Below are 15,841 nucleotides of genomic sequence, written 5' to 3' on the forward strand. Positions count from 1 at the left end.
TAGGAAGTTGTAATTTTATTTTGAAATAAAAAATAAAATTTACTTTTAAGGATTTAGTCTGTAATTTGATATTAGTTAACAAGAATAATTATGTATTCACATGAACTTGAAATGTGTTAGAATAAATAGTTTTGTTTTACTTTTTTTCATACGAATTCGTGTTAATCCATTTATTTTGTAATTTATATATTTGTTAAATAATAATTTATCAATAACTGGAAACGGTTATAGGCAGTAAAAGTTTTCTACCGAATTAAATTTACAGATAACCTTAATTCTAAACTATGATGGGATTAGAAAAACATTGACATATTTAAAGAATTGAATATAGAATGTTATTAAATAATAGATTAAAGTTATAGTAAAATTATTTCTATTTAATAAAATCATATCAACTTATCAACGGATGTATGTTAGTAGTTTAACCTCAAAACAGTCATAATAGTAGCTGTTTCAATAACGCGTTGCACGTACTGAGCCAGTATTAAAATGTCGGAGTTCCTAATAGTGCAAGTTACACGGAAAATCAGTACTGTCAAACAGTATTATAATAGTAGTGGATCGGACGTTAACTACGGCTGTTTACGAAAATTTCTGCCTGGGGACAGAAAGTTTAATGTAAAACCTTTGCAGCCTCCACGCGGCACATTCTGGGGTCATGATTCGTTTTATCAGCTAATGCAAAGGATACAGAATAGAGTACAAAATTTGATAAAAATCGGGATGAATTAAAAAAATTACATCCTTCATTATGAATTAATTATTTTTTATTTTAAAAGACAAATTTAAATTCAGCGACCCAAAATACCCCTAGATACTGAAATTAATAAAAATCCAAATGAATTTCAAAAAGTATGTCCGCCAATTTAGATCCTGTATTTTGAAATTTTAAAAATGATAGTCAAACTCAAATTTCGCGACCCGAAAAACCCTTGGGTACTGAAATTGATAAAAATCCAAATAAATTTAAAAAATGATGTCCGCTATGTTGAATTTTTTAAAATTATGGTCAAATTCGAATTCACCGACTCCAAAAACCCTTATACACTAAATGTGACTTAAATTAAAAATAAATTTTCATGAATTTGACTTGTTTTTAAATTGTTATATTATTTAAAAATAATAAATAATCATTTATTTATTACTTAATTTAGGATCATTGCAATCAATAGTGTGTTAATAATGATATAAAAGAATTTATTTTATAATTTACATTAGAAATTGCATTTATTTTGCGCTAAGATGTTTATTACCAACGGTCGTTAACAGGCAACGGGTAAACAGAAAAATAATTTTTAAAATTCAAACATATTTTTTTACTAAATTTTCTTGAAAAATCTACATCATATCATGTTTTATATTTTTTGTAGGATAGTTTTTTGTACAAAAAAATTATTTCAAATTGAATTTTTTGTATATAACTTTGCCGACTTGCAATTTCTAAGAAAAAATTACACGTTAGTGTTTACAAGTAATTCCCATTCTGTAGAAAATAATCTTTGAAGTAAGCCTCAGATCATTAAAAAGTGTTCATGTTTTTAGAAGTTATTAAAATTTTTGTAAAACATTGAGAATAATGATTTTTTAAAGATATCTTACTCAGAAATAGAATTGTTAAATTTGAATACTCAATAATCTAATTTTTTTCACTTATACTACAATTCAACACTTTTTATTTTGGAAATTTCATATTTTGGACATTTTGGGCTTTGGAAATTTTGTATTGTATAAAAATAATTTTTAGATCGTGTGTGAATTAAAAACTTAAATTTTGAAGTTCTGAATGTTCTTCGCATGCTTTATAGTGATAGAACACTACTGCTCATGCGTAATAGTGATATAACACTACTGCTCATGCGTGATACTGATATAACACTACTGCGCATGCGTTATAGTGATAGAACACTACTGTGCATGCGTGATACTGATAGAATACTACTGCGCATGCGTTATAGTAATAGAACCATACTGCGTATGCGTAATATTGACAAAATCATATACTGCGCATGCATAACATTATCCAAACACTACTGCGCATGCGTATATGTATGTACAATGAGTATATGTATACGATACTATATGAATAAATGATAAAAGTCGAACGACCGAACGATATAGTACGGAAATACACGAACGACGGACGACAAAACGACAACGAATACGTTAATATTATAGGAGATTTTATTAAGAGAAAGTGAAATGTAGTTACAATTTTGGTTTTAACAAGTCATAAATTTTGTTATTGTTAAAATATAATACGTGAAAATATTTTATTCTAAATTTTAAATTTAAAACTAAGTGAGCGGCTACTACATTTAAATATTGCACTTGACTGTTGCCAAGCCAACTCTGCAAGCTTGCAGATTTATGCAGTGGCGTGATCCGAGTTCAGTGACTTAGATGCACCACTCCTTATATTGAGCAATTTACTTTTCATATTTTCTAACTATTCCTTAAAAGGGTCAATAAACTGTTTGTCCAAGAAAAGGAATTTATTAACCCTTTAACGCCCAGCGGTTTCGATCGAAACCACCCTTGATTTCTAAAATCTATAACTTTGACAAAAATTAATATATTTTTGATTTCTAAACGCTCACGACCCACAAATTAATAAACCTTTATGAAAAAAATTTACATTTTAAATAATAATTAACAATTTTGTAATTACAACAATAATAAAAAAAAAAATTTGTTGCAAAATTTGCAACAAAATTACAAATTCGAAAATAAAAGGAAACGAAGCTACTGAAAATTGTTACTCGGGGGTTTTCGGGGTCGCTGATTACGAATTTGATATCAGATTTTAAAAATTCAAAATGGCGGATCCAATATGGCGGACATCATTTTTAAAAACTGATTCAATTTGCCTGAAAATTGTTACCCGGGGGTTTTCGAGGTCGCTGATTACAAATTTGATGCCAGATTTTAAAAATTTAAAATGGCGGATCCAATATGTCGGACAGCATTTCTAAAAACTGATGCAATTTGCCTGAAAATTGTTACTCGGGGGTTTTCGGGGTCGTTGATTACGAATTTGATGCCAGATTTTAAAAATTTAAAATAGCAGATCCAAATGACGGATGTCATTTCTAAAACCTGATGTAATTTGCCTAAAAAATTGTTACTCGGGGGTTTTCGGGGTCGCTGATTGCGAATTTGATATCAGATTTAAAAAATTCAAAATGGCGTATCCAATATGGCGGACATCTTTTATAAAAATTGATTCAATTTGCCTGAAAATTGTTACTCGGGGGTTTTCGGGGTCGCTGATTACGATTTTGATTTTAATTTTTTAAAATGTAAAATAGCGGTTTCAATTTAGTGTATAAAATGTCCAAATAAAAACGAGATCAGAATAAAATGTTCGTCTACCTTCGTGACAATGTGAAAAACAATTGCCTAACGCAAAACCGGCATCATAATGAATAATGAAATATTCATTTCTATATTCGTAATAATCAGAAAAACAAATGCCTAACGCAAAGACGAAATCAATCTAAAATGCTTGACTATATTTCTGAAAATCGGAAAACAAGAGCCTAACATGAGAACGCGATCCGAATAAAATATGAATCTACATTTGTGACAATGCGATAAACAAATGCCTAATGAGAAAACGATGTCAAAATTAAATGTTCGTTTACATTCGTGACTATAGAAAAACAATTGCCTAACATATACTCTAACATTGGATTAGTAAATAGCGGCCCTGAAAACCCCCTACTAACAATTTTTAGGCAAATTGAATCAATTATTAGAAAAGATGTCCACCATATTGGATCCGCCATTTTGAATTTTTAAAATCTGACATCTAATTCGTAATTAACGACTCCGAAAATCCCCGAGTAACAATTTTCAAGCAAATTGAATCCGTTTTTAGAAAATATGTCAGCCATATTGGATCCGCCATTTTGAATTTTTAAAATTTGACCTCAAATTCGTATTCAGCGACCCCAAAAACCCCCGAGTAACAATTTTCAAGCAAATTGAATCAGTTTTTAAAAAAGATGTCCGCCATATTGGATACGCCATTTTGAATTTTGAAAAAAGGACATCGGATTCGTAATTAGCGCTCCCAAAAACCCCCGAGTAGCAATTTTCAGGCAAATTAAATTAATTTTTAGAAAAGATGGCCGCCATATTGGATCCACCATTTTGAATTTTTAAAATCTGACCTCAAATTCGTATTCAGCGACCCCGAAAACCTTTATATACGAGCAATGACGTAAATTACACTGCTACAAAAAAGTCGGGCGTTAAAGGGTTAAGAAATACCGTGTTATATTCTTAGGTTTTTCACCTCAAAATTGTGAAACTTAAAGGAATGTTAAATTCCATTAAATCTATTTTTTTTGTGATGTTTAAAAAAATCTCATGTTGCGTGTAATTGTTACATCTAATTTTAGTTTAAATATAATTAAAAAGGTTATTAACAATATAAAAAGTTACGGAGTTCGGCCGTAACACAGTATCACAACTTACACGCGGTGTGGCGGCTAAAGCGTGCCGGGCGGGCAGGATACCTTTGCTATCTGGGTACTAATGGTTATTATTTATCTAGACTCAAATGAAGTACCCCGTCTTGCCCCACTCTCCCCTAATCTTCAGTCTTCTGAATCAAAGCATCCACATTAAGATAATCAATTTTTCAAGTTTCCGACTATCTGTATAAAAGAGATAATTCGAAAAGAGGATCAGGTACGATAGATTTATCGGTTTGAAAATTTGGAATCTGGAGCGGTACATTTCAGAATAACCTGCCCACCTCTGAGGAAACCTGTAATTACAAAAGTTTAAATGCGTTTTTCTCGATACGGCGTTTTTAAATCGGTGGACAATCTGGCTTGAACAGTTTTGATCGGATTGACTTCGGCCAAAGTGTTTTTAGTTCGTCATTTACCCACACAGCACCAAAACTTTTCTGAAAATTTATTAAAGATTTACTTGCAAACTTTAGTGGAAATTGTGTAAAGATTCAAATGTCCCACTTAAATAAATGTTTATAGTCAAATTTTCCTAAAAATTTAACTTAAAACTTTCCTGAACATTTAAATTAAATTTTCGACTTCTCTCTTATAAGCGAAAATGTAACCTAAAACTTTCCTGTAAATTAAAATTAAATTTTCGCCTATATACAGTAGGCGAAATTTTTTTTTAAATTTTCAGGAAAGTTTCACGCTAAACAATTAAATCTTTACAACATTTTCACTAAACTTTTCAAGTAAATACTTCGAAGTTTGCAAGTAAATCTTTAATAAATTTTTAGGAAAGTTTCAGTGCTGTGTGGGTACGCTTTAGAGTACGTAGCGGATTTTTTTTTGGTTTGTTTGTTTATTTTTAGCAATAGATTTTTTTAAAAATTTTCGCCCAAAAAATCGACTTTTCTTTTCAAACAGATGCCAGATACACAAAAATTAATATTTTCACCCTTTCACTCCCAATGGTCGATATATCGACCACCTTTTAAGCCACCGACTTTTTTAACATAACTTAAAGGAAAACTTTAAATAATTGCATATTTCTTTTTTATATTTCTACAAATAGGGTTTAGTAATTTTTAACAAATTAATCTATATTATTTATGTTTTTTTGTTATTAACAAACTTATACGCGGCAACGCATTATTTCAGGTTAAACTTGACTGTAAAAAAATGTAAATTAGTAACATATACTTTAAATTATGGTTGTTTTCTACATTCTCAGGGTTTGCTGAATATTAATCTAAAATCAGATATGCAAATTCAAAATGGTGGATCCAATATGGCGGACAAAAATTAAAAATTAAACAAATTTGCTTGAAAATGGTCTCTCGGGGGTTTTTGGGGTCACTAATTACGAATCTTAAGTCAGTTTTTAATAATCAAAATGTCGGATCCAATATGGCAGCCAAAAATTAAAAATTAATCAAATTTGCTTGAAAATTGTCTCTCGGGGTTTTTGGGGTCGCTGATAACGAATCTAAAGTTAGTTTTTAAAAATTTAAAATAGTGGTTCCATAAATCCATATGGTCGACATAAAAAGTTACGAATTGGGAAACTTTTCTTTTTCAAAAAAGGCTTGGGACTGGCAATGGCAGAGTTTCATTTTTTTTTAATTAAAAAATTTTTTTTTGCTTTGTTTAAAAATGTTTTTAATGTTTTTATTTTAAATTTTTAATACTTTCATTAATTTTTTTATTTTTTAAATATTTTTATATTTGTCGTAACAAACGACAAAGGACAAGTGACGAAACATAAAAGACGAACGACAAAAAAACAAAAGACAATCGAGAGAAAACAAAGAGAAAATGACAAACGTCAAAAAAACAGTACTTCTCTCCTATTTTTAATATTATTGTTGTTATAGTCGTAACATTAGATTCGCCATTTAAAAATTTTGTAAGAATGATTCCAGATTTGCATTTACACACCCCTCAAACTTCCAAGAAGCAGCATTCAGTCCTATATTGTCAATTTTTAATTTTTGACTATCATATTGTATCCATTATTTTAAAGTTAGAAAAACTGACTTTAGATTCGTAACCAGTGATCTAGAAAAAACCTAAGCGGTAATTTTCAAACAAATTTGATGGATTGTTTATTTCTTTGTCCAACATATTGAATCCTCCATTTTCAATTTCAATAAACTGACTTCAGATTCGGAATCAGCGACTTCAAAAACCTCCAAATGCCAACTTTTAAGCAAATTTGTTTCATTTTTAAATTTTGTCCGCCATATTGGATCCGCCATTTTGATTTTTGACAAACTGACTCCAGATTTGTAATCAGCGATCCCAAAACCCCCGACAGACTATTTTCAAGTAAATTTGATTAATAATGTATTATCGTCCCCCATATTGGATCCGCCATTTTAAATTTTGCAAAACTGACTTTAGATTCGTAATCAGCGACCCCAAAAACCCTCTAGTGACAACTTTCAAGTAAATTTGTTTAATTTTTAATTTTTGTCCGCCATATTGGATCCGCCATTTTGAATCTTGAAAAACTGACTCCAGATTCGTAATCAGCGTCCCCAAAAAACCCCTAGTGACAACTTTCAAGTAAAATTAAATAATTTTTAATTTTATAGTCCGCTATTTTAAATTTTCAATATTTTGAAAATTTGATTCCAGATTCGTAATCAGCGACCCCGAAAACCATAGGTACTATACCTATTGTAGATATTTTTTAATTGGCCTAATTATGGGACTGAAAGGGTTAAAATATTAAAATATTAACGAGACCAACTTTGGCGCCCTCTATAGACAACAATTTGAAACTTTTTAAGTATAAATATATTTTCGTAAACTTAAAAAGTTAACAAATGAAGCCCTCGAAACCAAATTTTGTTTACTTTATTCCTGAGTCTTAAAAAAATTTATGAAAAACAGGTTCAAAATACACCTCAAAGGTGTCACTCCCCCTTAATAGATTGTTGGGTCGCTGATTACAACGATTTTTGAAAATTCAAAATAGCTGATCCAATATGGCGGATAGTTTTTGAAAAAGATTTTAATTCACCAGATTCTTTTGATAATTGTTACTCGGGGGTTTTCGGGGTCGCTGATTTTTAATCTGACATTAGATTTTCAAAATTCAAAATATCGAATCCAATATGGCGGTAGAAAATTTAAGAAGTTGTTTTAAGCTTCTGGAAACCTGGTTAGCCTTTGTAAAGTAGTAATATTTCTTGTGAACTGACAGATAACACTACTGAGTTTTTAGCGGACGAATGTGAGCAGGTAAATTTTGAATATTCAAAATGAAAATATTCAGAATGGATTTGTAATAAGAGATCACAGAAACCCCCATATAATAACTAGTTTTAAGTAAATCCGATATATTTTAAAAAAAAATTTTCTCCATATTGGGTCCAACATTTTGAATTTTGAAAATCTGATGCCAGATTCGTAATCAGCGACACCGAAAACCCCCGAGTAATGATTTTCATAAGTTGATTTCATAAACTTTTTAATTAAATGCGCATTATCCACTTATTGAAAAACTTGTTTGCTTAACTAACATTAAAAGTTATGTAACTTTGACGAAAATTTTTTTTATCATTATAAACCAATATTTTTGGAAAACTTAGAGCATTAGCTTTATCTTCCACTTTAGATTATGTAATTCTGATGTATTGTTGACGAGTTATAAAATATTTAGTTACCGCGAGTATACTCAGGGTTGTCCGTTTTGGAACAGTTACGCTTTTGGTGCGCTGAATCCGAAAGTGGCAACGAAGACCTTCCATCACGTCAGGATTTTGAGAAAAGTGTGGGTAAAAGTCCCGAAAATCACGTTTTTGTCAGTTTTTAAAAATTTCTGACGGGTAAATCCGACGTGTCAGAGACTTCGTCATAGGAGCTAAAAATTATGTCAGTCGTTGCTTATGTTACGTCAGAGTTTAGAGAAGAAAATCATTCGACTTCTACGCTTGTTAAAAAAAAGGTTTCAAAAGTCCTCTGCATCTGAAGACGTTGAATTTAAAGAAATCATAACTTCTGTAATTTTGATCAAATAAAAAATTTTAAAAACAGGTATTTACTTACACAGCTACACAAAAAAATAAAAGCACCCTGGCCGAAGAATGAGACCACCCTTATCTTATGTATTTTGATGCGGTGAACACGAATCTGAAGTCCGTTTTGCTCCATCACGTCAGGATTTTGACATAACCTCAAAAAACAGCGGATTTTAAATGACAGGAGAACTTTTTTAAATAATGACAAATTTGCTTGAATCTTATTACTCGGAGGTTTTTGGGGTCGCTGATTACGAATTTAACGTCAGATTTATAAAATTCAAAATGGCGAACGAATTTTTAAAAATAGTTGGATTTTTACAAAAATTCGTATCTATAAAATCTGACGTTAAATTCGTAATCAGCGACACCAAAAACACCCAGATACTAATTTTCGTAAAATTTCAACTATTTTTTTAAAATTCGTCCGCCATATTGGATCCGCCATTTTGAAGTTCATAAATCTGACGTTAAATTCGTAATCAGCGACCCCAAAAACCCCTAAGTAATTAGATTCAAGCAAATCTGTCATGATTTAAAAAAGTTCTCCTGTCACTTAAAATACGATGTTTTTTGAGGTTATGTCAAAATCTTGACGTGATGGAGCAAAACGGACTTCAGATTCGTGTTCAGGGCATCAAAATACATAAGGAAAGGGTGGTCTCGTTCCTCGGCCAGGGTACTTTTATTTTTTTGTGTGGCTGTGTTATTTTTCATATAGAAATCGAAAAAAATTGTTTTAATAAAAAAATGTTGAGTGGAAATTTTACGGAGAATTCCCCCAAATGTATTTTTTTTATTTCAATGTTTGCATGGTATTTATAATAGGTATTAAAAGAACAAAACAACTTACCTAAATTTCCTGAAGATGATTTGTTTAAACCTCTAAGTATGTACAAAGGCGTTGAATCGCTATCAAAATCAGTCAGTCTATCAACTTCAGGCATCAAAAACCATTCTGATCTAGTTTTCATGCGGGCTGTTTGCCTTTCATGTACCTGTAATAAGTTGTCGAATAAATTTAAATGAAATTATTTTCTAATAAAAGTGCATGTGCAGATTCCTATTGTTACAAAATTAATATTTCTAATTTTTATTTACACAGTTAAATGCAGCTTTTCTTCACTCGTCGAATGATCTTAATTTTGTCAAAAATGGGACAAGTAAGTTTTTCCTTAACACAGCACATCTTCCGTCCAAATGAAGAAGATACGTAGCTCCATTTTGTCGCTTAGGCCAAAATTTCTATAGTATAAACATCCGAAAAACACCTAAACAAGAATGGCGCTTATGTATCTTCCTCTTTTAGAAGGCAGAAATACTGAGGGAGTAAACGTAGTTTCAAGAATATTTTAGGAATTGTGAGTTTCTCGCTAAAAACAAAATGAAGATTAACTTTAATCACTTTTAATAGGGATATTTTTCCTGCAATATACATGTAAAAATAAGCAAGTAAGAAAATGTTTAGATCTTTAGGTAAAAAACTATGAGCGCAGGGATTATCAAGAAATGGATCAAAAATTTAAAGTATTTCCCAAAAAACTATAATGAACAACTCCCCAGCAATGCTGTTACACATCAGTTACAAAACTGTTACAAATAATTTAAGGAAATGTTCTGCATCTGGTGACTTACAGGGGATTCACTGAGTTCGAAAATGTACTCAGTGGTATTAAGAGCAGGCATTATTCCTAATCCTACTAATCAAAAGAGTAACTCTATTCAGATCCTAGCATGAGTTCTAATAATAAATGTTTATGTTAAAGATTTAAAAAAAAGTTTTTTTAATAATTTGTTCTACACAAATAAAGAAAAATGTACTTTTATAGAAATCTAATAGTATAGCTGGTTGCAGTCTTACTCATTGTACACTTATTAACGATTATATCTCCAAAATTGTAAGTAAATTCAATTGTGTTAAATTATACTAGCAAATAGGTTAGTAGGTTTCTAATAGTATATTAAGCAACAAGGGGACAAAGGCAGAAGTTTCCGTGTTACTTACGATATTTGTTTTCCTAATGCACAAAAGTGACGATACGGTCGAACAAATGAATGACTTTACTTCCTGTAGTCAGCTATCTAAAAGCTCCATAACATTAACATCGACAAAACGTGATAAGAAACCTAACACTATCTACAGTAAAAACCTGGTACCAGCAAACACGTTCTATAAGTATTCCATAACAGTGAGGTCACAGTGTTATAGAACATCTGTTCCTAACAAGTTACAGATCTGTTATATAATCTGATTGTAACAGAGTTCTAGAACATAGTTACAAGATAGTTACAAAATAGTTCTGTATTATGCGTATGCCAAAGTTCTATCACAATGTGATGTTAGAGTTATATAACTCTAATGTCACAAATTTTTTGTAACTGTTGTTCCAATCTTATTCTATAACTGTGTAGGAACATTGTTATGTAACTGTTGTAAACTTCTGTTGCAATTCAGTTCTGTAATATAATTGTAATTACAATTAAGAACATTTCTGTAACAATGTTACGTGTCAATTCTATAATACCAAAGTCACAAATGATCTACTATAACTATCGTTCTAACCTAGTTCTAAAAATATTTTGGAACAGTGTTAAAGTCTTTTAATATTAGGGGAAAGGTGTACGAGATGATCCCCCTAAGGGAAAAAATATATTATTCAAAGAAAAATAAAGATTTTCGAGTTTTTTTTGTACGCACTACTAAATAATTAATCTATCTAACTATTCGGATTTGAAATATATGCAGCTAATTAATATTTTACTATTAAATTTAATTTTTTTAAAACCTTACAAAAGGATCATCTTGGACACCGGGGTGTACAAGATGATCCGTAGGGTTATCTTGCCCCAATTATTGGAAAAAGAGTCTAAATTGAAGGAATAACAGTCTAAATTGAAGGAATAACAGTGTTACTCCATAATACCAATCTGAACACTTAATTGAAGATATACTGAAGCCGTGAGTATAAGAAATATGGAATTTAAGCTACTACAACAAAAGTTATCTAAGCCCAAAGTTAAGCTTTCCTTAGATCAAAAGTATGAAATTTTTATTTTTTCCAATAGAATTTTTCTAATCACGCGTGTTGTTATAACACTTTTACTGATTCATAAGTATGTCATGAGCAACGTATTACCGCATTTGCCTAAAAGGTGACGCTAATAGGCTCTCCAAAATTCAAAAGGATCATCTCGTACACCTTTCCCCTATATATCTTCTGCCTATATTACAAAAATATATCGCTGTCGCCGCTGTTTTAAGATTTTCTGACATAAAGGTCAAGAGTTGACCTGTAGCTTATCTGCCCTCAAAATTTAGGTCAATTTTAAGCGTAGTTTTGACTTAAACGTCAAAAATTGACAAACTAATCCCTCTGCCCTAAAAATTTAGGTTAATTTTAAGGGCAGTTTTAACCTACAGGTAAAAAATTGACAAACAATTCCCTCTGCCCTTAAAATGTAGGTCAATTTTAAGGGCCGTTTTGACCTAAACGGCAAAAATTGACAAACAATTCCCTCTGCCCTCAAAATGTAGGTCAATTTTAGGGACAGTTTTGACCTACACGTCAAAAAATGACAAAAAATTCCTTCTGGCCTACTATTCTTTCAAAATTTAGGTCAATTTAAAGAGCAGTTTTGACCTACGGGTATAAATAAGGCCCACAAGAGTCTATTACATTAGGTCGAAATCTTCATGTAATTTGACATTTTCTTTTACTTACAGGTCATAAACGGCCAAATAATGGCCGTTACATTACGTCAACATTTATGTCAGATTTGACGTATTTTTAAAACTGCAGGTAAGGGGGCGTCCATAAATCACGTGACTCAAAATAGGGGGTGGGGGGTAGGAAAATTATCACGGTTGATCACCTGGGGGGTAGGGGGTCAGAAATTGACCGAAAACCAGTCACGTGATTTATGGACGTCTCCTAATAAGGGGCCCAATAATGCCTTTGGCACTGAGAAAAAAGAATAATCAAATTTACTATGAGGAGTGTCAAACTTGAAAAAGTTGACACTCTTCTGTTTAGATCTTAACCTGAGGAGTGTTAAATTTACATTCCTCATATATTATGAGGAATGTAAATTTAACACAAAAAAAAAAAAAAAAAAAAATTATTAATGATAATTAAACTTATTGTTTAATTATCATTAATAATTTTCCATTTTTCTTCGTGGATGATACGTCAAAATCTATGTCAAATTTGACCAATTTTTTTACCTGTAGGTATAAAGAAGGACCTATAAGAGCACCATAAATAATCACACCACTATAATCATGTCCGTAAAGTAGAATTCTCTTTTAGTGCTCTCTTTTAATATCTCCTGCTATAACTTACTCTAACTTATTACAATTTATTTGTTTATACACCTGTCTTCAGCCTTACATACTTGGCTATACAAGTGTCCCCGAGTCGAACTTTTAGACCTGCTTACCTCCTTAAAACTGAGGGTTTGTAAGGATGTAATAGGATGAAAGCAGAGTTTATTTGCATTGCAAGTTAACTCTGATTACCTCCTGCAAACCCCTGGTTAGCGACAAATTTAGATGGTAAAAGGAGGAAAGCAGGTGTTCCTAGAACCTTATTAAATACTGCTTGACCCTTACTTACAGAATTCTTTCCTCTCCCAAAACCCTGGAAAAACTGCTCATAGCATATTTGAGATCATTTTTAACTAATTTTTATAACTTTAATTATTAATAAATGGCATTATTATTTAATGATTTTTAATTTTTTTTAATTTAATCGTGACTAATAGCGAATTCATAAATAATGTTAGTATATATGTGGGGATTAATACATATCCATTTATATATAAAAAAAAATTTTTAAATTAAATATTTGTTAATTAAATTATTTAACGGTGTATATAATCATTAAATTGCATACTTATAACTATACAATACAGAAAAATCAGAATAAACGCAAACCTACGAAATAAATAAAATCTAACGCACGCGAGACTTGAACCTACGACCTACGAACTACGGACTACGAAACTAACGCCCTAACCACTATGCTACGGAACCTAACTGAACACAGACGCTCTATTTTCAGTGACTTGTTGAGTGATTCAATAAAGCATTAATTGACACTAATACACTACAGCAAATAAATAAATTGTTTAATAATAATAACCTTTAAACATTCATAAATTAATATTTTATTATTTAAAAAAAATGTCAAAACATTTCAGTTAAAAATAATATTTATAAATTAATAATAAAAAAGTACATTTTTCGGTAACCTATTCGCAGTTAATTTTTTTTTAATTTTTTTTTTTCAAATATTTTCAATATTAAAATTAATGTATTGAAAATCTTCGAATTGTTGCAAAGAATTAAATCCTAATTAAATTTTTTTGAAAAATTTCTTTGAATTTTTTTTTAAACTAATGGAGTTTCTTTAATAATTTTAATTGAAAATTTCGAAAGCAATTGCATTTTATGAAGAAGAATTTTATTAAAATTGTATTGAAAATAATTGATTTCTTGCGAAGAACTTTACTATTTATCAAAATAATTGAAAGGTTTCGAAGAATTTATTAAAATTTTAAGAAATAATTAAATTGTTATGAAGAATTTTATAGAAATATTTAAAAATCATGAAATTTTTTCAAAAAATTCAATTAAAGTTATTTCGAAAATAATTGAATTTCTTTAAAGAATTTTATTAAAATTAAGTATATTCAAAATAATTGAATTACTTTTTGGAAATAATATTCTTTCAATTCTTTTGACGAATATATTTAAAAATTGCATTGAGATATCTAGTAATTTAATTTTTATATAGAATTTTTTTAAAATATTTTGAAAATAATTAAATTGTTTTTAGAGAATTTTAAATTCTTGTTGAAATTAAATTTTATGGAAAGTTTTAAAAATAATTAAATTCTTTCGTTTAATTTTATTTTAATTGGATTAATGATTATTTAATTCCTGCAAAGAATTTTAGTATTTATAAAAATAGTTGAATTATTTCGAATAATTTATTGAAGTTTAAAAAATTAATTGCAATTTATGAAAATATTTAAAAATATTTGAATTCATCTAAGGAATTCAATTAAAACTGTTTTGAAAATAATTGAATTCCTGCAAAGAATTTATTTTACTATTTATAAAATTAATTGAATTCTTGCGAAGTATTTTACTATTTATAAAAATAATTGAGTTTTTTCGAAGGATTTATTAAAATTTTAGAAAATAATTGAATTCTTTCGTGAAATTTTCAAAATAAAAATTTTGTAATTTGCATAACAATGATAAGTTGTATATCCCGTTCCGCGCGTATTATTTGCTATTGTAAGAATATGTATTGTAGAAGCAATACAGGGTTTAAGGTTCAATTAGGACTTAAAAAGTAGTTGCCAGAGTTAAATAGAACTTACGCAGGAGGAAAGAAACACCAAGGGTTTGTTAGGTGCAGGTTAGGATTAAATTATACTTACCAGGAGGTAAGCAGGTCTAAAAGTTCGACTCGGGTCTCTTTACAAATTTTGCTTTTACAATATTTCTTATATACATTTCCTTAATGAGGCATTTCACGTCAGAAATATCACGATTTGCAAAGGGTATGCCGATTTCCGCAAAACTTCGTGGGATTATAGTTCTATATAAGAGACTTCTTTCCCCCAAATTTTTTCAAAAAAAAATTCAAAATTGTTGAAGATACGCCATTTTGAATTTTAATATTAATTTTATAAAATTTTGAATTTCTCGAAATATTGTTTATGGATTTTTATGAAATTTACACATTTTTCAGGTAAAAGTGTGTACTTTAAAATGAAAATAAATTTAATAAAAAAAATTAATTTTTAATTAAAAAAATTTAAAAAAATTTTTTTAAACAATTTTTTGTTTATTTACTCCTCTCTGAGAAAAATGTTATTAACATATTTGGATTCCTTATGAATTCACCTTTAATTTCATAAAAAAAAATTGATGGAGACTCAACTGGTTCCGGAGATATTGAATTTTTTGTAAAAAATAGTCATAGTTACAGCAGCAATGCACGACTGCGGTAACGTACTACGCGACTTGTGCAGTATGGTGCTATGGCGCGGCGACGCTTTTTTTACAAAAAATTCAATATCTCCGGAACCAGTTGAGTCTCCATCAATTTTTTTTTATGAAATTAAAGGTGAATTCACAAGGAATCCAAATGTGTTAATAACATTTTTCTCAGAGAGGAGTAAATAAACAAAAAATTGTTTAAAAAATTTTTTTAAAATTTTTTTATTTAAAAATTAATTTTTTTTTATTAACTTTATTTGCATTCTAAAGTACATACTTTTACTTGAAAAATGTGTAAATTTCATAAAAATCCATAAACAATA

The 15,841-nt window shown here is 29.6% G+C and overlaps 1 protein-coding gene across 4 annotated transcripts in view; it reads right to left on the reverse strand.

Annotated features, from left to right (window-relative positions):
- Positions 1–15,841, reverse strand: part of LOC122506379 — a 219,297-nt gene that overhangs the window by 45,163 nt on the left and 158,293 nt on the right. For 2 of the 4 annotated variants that reach the window (XR_006301997.1, XM_043618514.1), the window contains one exon: positions 9,354–9,498. Coding sequence is in view for 3 of the 4 variants with exons in the window: in XM_043618514.1 (XP_043474449.1) it covers positions 9,354–9,474 (121 nt within the window). In the remaining variant the exon portion in view is untranslated. Of the gene's footprint in view, positions 1–9,353; positions 9,499–9,601; positions 10,194–10,505; positions 11,236–15,841 lie in introns of those variants that run through there. The other 2 variants (XM_043618517.1, XM_043618515.1) reach the window with 2 other exon arrangements.

This window comes from Leptopilina heterotoma, unplaced genomic scaffold (genome assembly GCF_015476425.1).
Source record: "Leptopilina heterotoma isolate Lh14 unplaced genomic scaffold, ASM1547642v1 Lhet_413, whole genome shotgun sequence".
Lineage (NCBI taxonomy): Eukaryota > Metazoa > Arthropoda > Insecta > Hymenoptera > Figitidae > Leptopilina > Leptopilina heterotoma.